The following is a 6,642-nucleotide window of genomic DNA, read 5'->3' as shown; positions in this document are numbered from 1 at the left end:
AGCAGGAATAAATGGTAAAAATCTCAATAAAGAATGCAGAACAGAGGCAAGGAAAAGGCTCAGAACACTGCACAGGGCCAGAGTAAAACACCTCACGAATGGGGTGAAATGGAACCCAGGAAACTGACTGTCTCTGTTGACAAGGGTTAAACCTAATACCTTCTCAAGGGTCCAGCTGCACATGTGCGGAATGAATGGTCCAGCCAGACATTAACGCATATTTCCTGGAGAAAGCAAATCCAAAGTATGTGGTGTGTTTGTGCCCTTGTTAGGCAAACCCCAAGTGAATTGCACAAATGTGCTGACTTCCGAGGATTTAGCAAGAACAATAACTTGGGTCACTAGGTCTTAAAGCGGATATGAGCTATAAGGAAAGACAAAAATAAATGCTCCTGTGCACAGGGGGAAAGAGACTAAAGGAGCTGACTACATTTCATTCGTGGTTTACAAATCTAGAAGTCCATTCATTCAAGCCATCAAAAGCCTTTCCTGACCGTGGAAGTTACCTAATAATTCCTCAGCCCATGGACTAAGTTTGCAAGTGTTCCCCTGGCCTTTGCCTCCCTTACCTTCCCTCTTGAACCAGTTCTGTACTTCCCCCCGCACCATGTTCTCTGTTCTTTAAGCATATGAATTTCTCTGTGGATACTAAATGCTCTTGCTATCCTCACCCTGGGTTTAGAGAGGCAGCATGGCCTCTGGACTTCACCTGATGTTGCATGAGAGGGTCCAGCCTCCATGCCTCTGGTCCATCCCAGGTGCCATTTCACAAAGTTGAGGTCAGAGCCCTGTGGCTCCTGTGGTTTCCAGTCAGCAGAACTTGTGGGGAGACCCTCCTCCCAGAGTGTAACTCCAAGACCAAAATCAGGGGGCTGGGGGCTGGTCCCACCTCAGTTTTAGGCGAGACGAGGAGGCACAGAGAGAAGAAGCAACGGGATTTTTTTTTTTTGGGCAGGGGAGTAAGTGCTCAGAACTACAATATTAAGGTGACAAATTAAGTGACGCCGTATAGAGTGACCTAAAGCAGGGAGAGACTGGAGGGCAGGCAGAAGTGAACTCCCGAGTGGACCTCACACCGTAGGGGGGTGTGGAAGTCGAAAAGTGGAGGGACAGAGTTTGAAGGGCAGTGGTGAAGAAGAGTGGACTGTCGCGCCCTGACTGGAGAAACTCTGGAGTTCTGAGGAGCAAGAATTCAGTGTCAGTCAGAGTTGGCTCAGTGATGTGAGCCAAGGTGACTAAGAGAATGGCAGCCCCAAGAATGAACATAGGACAGTCTGAAGGAAAATGTTGTTTGGGGAAGAAAATGAGGATCCTGAGCTGTTACAAGAAATCCATGAGGAAATGCCCGAAATGAGGACCTGGGATTGAAGGCTGAGCTTAGGGTTAACTCTCCATACAGACAGTGAGTGCAGTCTGGGTTTGAATCCCAGCTCTGCCACTCATAAGCCATGTGACCTTGATTGGACTCTTGATGTCTCTTGTGTCTTAGATTTCCTCAGTAATAAAAATGGGCACAATAATATCTATTCCCCTAGGGCTGTAGTAAGGGTGAAATGAGGAAATCCATATAAAACACTTGAAGTAATGCCTGGCACAGAGTAACCTTTCAATAAATGTTGGCCACTATTATTACCATTATTATTCTGTAGTCATCCTTATAAAGGTCATAGCTAAAGCCATGGGGGCAGAAGACAATAGTCTGAAGAAAGAACCTTGGGAAATGTGTACACTAAGGCATTGTTACATCATGTTCATTTTTTCCAACAAGACTGCTTCTTTGAACGTGAGCTCCCAGGCTTGGTTCCCGGGGTGTGTGTGAAGAATCTGGTAAAGATTTTTGAGCACCATGGCAGGCCAGCTGTGGACCATCTTAACATTACCTTCTATGAAAACCAGATCACCGCGTTTCTCGGTCACAATGGAGCAGGGAAAACCACGACCTTGTGAGTCTCCAGTCATTTTCTGGTTCTCTTCTTCCTCTTTTAGCTTCAGTCTATTCCTTCCCATTGAATTTTAGTGACAAAAATGTGCCAATATTTGTGTCCCAGGAAGGTGTTAAGTACAATGCAGTGTTCAAAGCTTATTTTCATATATTGTTTTATTTGATCCTCACATGAAATTGGAGACAGAGGTGGAGTAGTAAGTTTATTGCCCCCTTTGTGCCAGGGAAGTGGACATCCAGAGAGCTGAAGTGACTTTCCCAAGGTCACCAAGTTGTAATGGTTTCCTGGGGGCAAGAGCCAGGTCCTCCCAAAATTGTCTCTTGTCTTTGATGCTGCGAGCTGGCCTCCCTACCCCCAGCCTCCCCAGCATTACCGTCGTGATGGTGGTGATAAAGTCGTGGCCACCACCATCACATGCCCTCTGTAGAGCGCTATTTACTTTCAGAGAGCATCCCTTTTCCTACCTATGAGGGTTGGTGGTAGTTCTGGAGAAAGTTAAAAGGGGCTGTGAGGTAACTGTCTGGCAACTGAAAACTAAATTCGGGGAAGATGAAGGCTCTGCATGGACTCCTCAGGTCAGGAAGCTCCCCTCACTTTTATAAGGGCCCTGAGCTTCATCTGCTGCGAAGGAGAACAGGGCCAGCTAAGGTTTCCTGAGGAGCGGCAGGGCAGGGAACCCATATGAACGCAGTCGTCAAGTCCTTTGGCTTCTTAGAGAGCCCCAGGAAGGAACAGCTGTGTACACCCTGCATTGGAATGTTCTCTGAGGGCGGTTCAGTGTGAATGGAATGTGGGGCTGGTGCCATTATACTTGGTTCTGTTTCCCTCTAGTGGTCGATCAACAGGCCAGTTCAGAGAGCCTGAGATTGTATCTGGCTCAGGGACAGAGCTGGGAGAGTTAGCTGATTTCTCTCCTTGTTAACTAACATGGTCAGAGAGCCCCAAGCCCTGTTCAGGACCCCAAAGGCAAGCACATTACTTCACGAATGTGAAATGCAATGTCCCCTGGTGGCTGGAACACAACGTTTAATAAAGTAATATAATATTTTTGAGTCTTCCTTTATTCTGGCACTGTTCTAAGTGCTTTACAGGTATCAACTATATTTAATCCTCCCCAAAAAAACCCCATGAGGTGAGCGTCGTCATTTCCCATTTTACAAAATAAATCAACATTGCTATTGGGCTTTTTATTATTTTGGATCCAAAATTATTGTGGTGATAATTCCCAGGCCTGGGTTCAATCAGTTAATCAACAAATACATGTTGAATGCTTGGGCTTCTCAATAAGACCTTGCCTTTCGTAATGGTGACATCAGGCAAAACTTGGACCCATGGGCTGGATACGTTTAACTGAGCCCCCTACAGCGCCAGGAGCTGTGATGGCTGAGTTGGGGAGGGATCTCCGGCTGCAAGTGAGCATTCTACAGCTGGGAATCGGTGTACAACCATCAGTGCTTGCCTGAAAGAACTAGGAAATAAGTGAAGCAGAGAAGGAAGGCAGATGTGCTCATCCTCCTAGGGGCCTGGATGTACACACTGGTGCTAAGTCCCATACAGGAAACTGTTGGTTCCTGCAGCTGATGATGGTTGGGGTTTAATTGAAGATCAGAATCACCGACCCTGGGGTGGAGGCTGCTGTCCCAAGGCCTCCCTAAAGGCCAGCCTTTCCACCACTGACTCCTGCGTTTGGCAGGTCCATCCTGACGGGTCTGTTGCCACCGACATCCGGGACTGTGCTCATTAGGGGAAAGGACATTGAAACCAGCCTGCATGCTATCCGGCAGAGCCTTGGCATGTGTCCACAGCACAACATCCTGTTCCACCAGTAAGTAGAACAGGAACCGAGACCCTCCCCGTGCCCTAACCTCACTTTGCCCTCCAACAACATGTTCTCTAGAGCGCAGCTGAGGGATGCCAGCTCTGGGGGCAGAAGGCAGTACTCTTCTTTGGCTTCCCCCACATTCGGGGTCCTTTGTCCTGCTTGCAATGAGACATGCATGTGACTGTGCCTCTGGCACTCAGAGCTGAGGTCTTCCTGCTCAGAAGAGTGGTGCTGCCTTCTCTCTGTCAGGGTGGCTGGTCCCGGGGCCCCTAGCTCAGTACTTGCCCAGAAGTCTGGTCCCTCTCAGGGACCAGAGAGGAGACCATCGCTCCGTTTTTCCTCTTCAGCCAGGCATTAAAAATTGACTTTTGAGGAAGCTTTTCAGTTGCTTTTTTCCCAAACTTTTATTTCTTATCTAAAAAGTTATATACAGTCATTGAAGCAAAGAAGGAGGGAAGACAGGAAGGAAGGAAATATAGATTAAAACAGAAAATAAAAGTCACCTGTAATTTCACCAGCCATAGAAAACCACTGTTAACACCTTGATATATAATTTTTCTCTTATGCATGTATAGATATACATATATGCTTTAAAATTATAAAGGAGAATAAAACTCTGCATACCATTTTGTAACCTGTTTTTTAAATGTGATTGCTTTTTTAAACCTAAGATATCATGAACATCTTTTTGTGTTATTACATATTCTTCTATGCAGTAAGTTTCAATGTGTACATACTATTCCACTGTATAATGTGCTATTTCAGCTGTCTTAGATATTTTGGCAGAGTTGGTATTTTGTTTCATGTTTCTATTATAAACAGCACCACGATGAACATCGTGATTGCTAAATCTTTGTGCTCATCTTTAATTATTTCTATGAGGTAAATTGCTAGAAGTGGAATTGCTGAGCACATTGCCTTTCTCATTGCCCCGTCCCCATAGCCTCACAGTGGCTGAACACATCCTATTCTACGCACAGCTGAAAGGGAGGTCCTGGGAGGAGGCCCAGCTGGAGATGGAAGCCATGCTGGAGGACACAGGCCTCCACCACAAGAGGAACGAAGAAGCTCAGCATCTCTCAGGTGCTTGGTGTTGGGAAAAGACAGGGCTTCAGATGGCATATCCATGGTTTCCCAGCACACAGGGCCTTGTGCATATGCATGTGTGCATGTGTGCATACGTGTGTATATTCTTAGGCTTATAACAGGAGAGCTTCTAAGGGTTGGAACGTTCTATAAAGTTATTCTGACCATCTAAGACCAACCCACCTCTGGATTATTTCCCACATGAAACACTATCTTGCAGCAGCCTGGGCTGTATTTGCTCTGATGTTTATGTGTTTGACCTCAAAGGTGAGAACAGTCTTCAAATGGTCTGATCCTAGGAGGCAGGGATTTTCTCTCCTGTATTATGAGGCCTGTACCACTAGAGTTTTGAACACTGTATGAATATCCAAGGAGGCAGCATCAAGCTGCTGCTGGATCTAAGGTACCTTCCTTATGAGGTCAGCCCTGGGCCCTTCTCTTCCAGTTGTCCACAGCTTCCGTGACCCTGCCGCCTTGTACCTCTAGGTGGCATGCAGAGGAAGCTGTCCGTTGCCATTGCCTTCGTGGGAGATGCCAAGGTGGTGGTTCTGGATGAGCCCACCTCTGGGGTGGATCCCTACTCGAGGCGCTCAATCTGGGACCTGCTCCTGAAATATCGCTCAGGTAATGGCCACTGTGCATCGCCTGTGCTCTCACTGAGGCTTTATGGGTGCTCGCCACTCTCTCACACCTAGCATTTTGCAACTCGGTATAGTAAGGGCCACAGCTATACTCAGATGGGGCTTTATCACTGGCTTGGGGGAGTCTATAAGTTCTAGATGAAGCCTCCTGAGATATTTTACACAAGTACAAGCAGGGAGTTACTGATGAAGCAGCCTACTTCCTAAAATGCTCTAGAAAGTTCTCTCGACCTGCAGCCCTTCTGTCTGGAACAATGGGAGCAGCTCTAGTGAAATTCCCCCTTGGAAACCAGGTGTGAGGGCAGTGAGCCTGTGTTCAGTACTGCAGAGGACTGCTGCAGATGGAGATGTCTCAAAGTGTGACATTTCCTCCTCTGTCGTGGCACGTGCAACCAGAGGTACAGATCCAGAAGAGAGAGCAAGCAGAGCTAGTGCCCGTAAAAGTGGTGGTGTGGTTCAATCCTGTGGTCAATTTGCCTTCCTGGAATCCTCATTACCATTTTCTTTCAATGACATCTCCAGCTGGTATCAAAGAGTGTGTGTGTGTGTGTGTGTGTGTGTGTGTGTGTGTGTGTTCTTTGCAAAGATTATAAATGCAGTGCTTAATGACCCAGAGAATACACATAATAGAACTCAAAAGGTGCTGACTGACAATAATAAACATGTCCCATATATGGTGATTTATTTGCATCAGGTCCTACGTCTAATGAAGAAATAATCTGTGAAACAGTGCTTTACAATATGCAGGATGCTAAAAACGTTAGCTGTTTTCATTTTTATTCTAATATTCTAGGCTTTATTGCAGAAAACTTGTTTTTATTTATTAACTCCCCGTTTTTGCAACCCATGTGATGGGAAGCTTGCCATACATCCTCTCCCATCCACACCTGGCCCAGGCCTGCCTGGTGATTCCCCTGACCCCTGCCCTTGCAGGCAGAACCATCATCATGTCCACTCACCACATGGACGAGGCCGACATCCTCGGGGACCGCATCGCCATCATAGCCCAGGGACGGCTCTACTGCTCCGGCACCCCGCTCTTCCTAAAGAACTGCTTTGGCACAGGCTTCTACTTAACCTTGGTGCGCAAGATGAAGACCATCCAGAGCCAAGGAGGAGGCTGTGAGGTTTGTGTCTGTCCAGGGAAAGA

At 46.9% G+C, this 6,642-nt stretch overlaps 1 protein-coding gene across 1 annotated transcript in view; it reads left to right on the top strand.

Annotated features, from left to right (window-relative positions):
- ABCA4 (ATP binding cassette subfamily A member 4) overlaps nucleotides 1–6,642 on the top strand; it is a 130,898-nt gene that overhangs the window by 75,755 nt on the left and 48,501 nt on the right. The window contains 6 exon segments of the mRNA XM_007468108.1: nucleotides 1,296–1,333; nucleotides 1,766–1,943; nucleotides 3,637–3,768; nucleotides 4,709–4,848; nucleotides 5,338–5,475; nucleotides 6,426–6,619. Coding sequence (XP_007468170.1) covers nucleotides 1,296–1,333; nucleotides 1,766–1,943; nucleotides 3,637–3,768; nucleotides 4,709–4,848; nucleotides 5,338–5,475; nucleotides 6,426–6,619 — 820 coding nt within the window.

The sequence above is a fragment of the Lipotes vexillifer genome, unplaced genomic scaffold (assembly GCF_000442215.2).
Source record: "Lipotes vexillifer unplaced genomic scaffold, Lipotes_vexillifer_v1.1 scaffold905, whole genome shotgun sequence".
In the NCBI taxonomy this organism is placed as follows: domain Eukaryota; kingdom Metazoa; phylum Chordata; class Mammalia; order Artiodactyla; family Lipotidae; genus Lipotes; species Lipotes vexillifer.
This window is presented reverse-complemented; position numbering and strand designations above follow the sequence as displayed.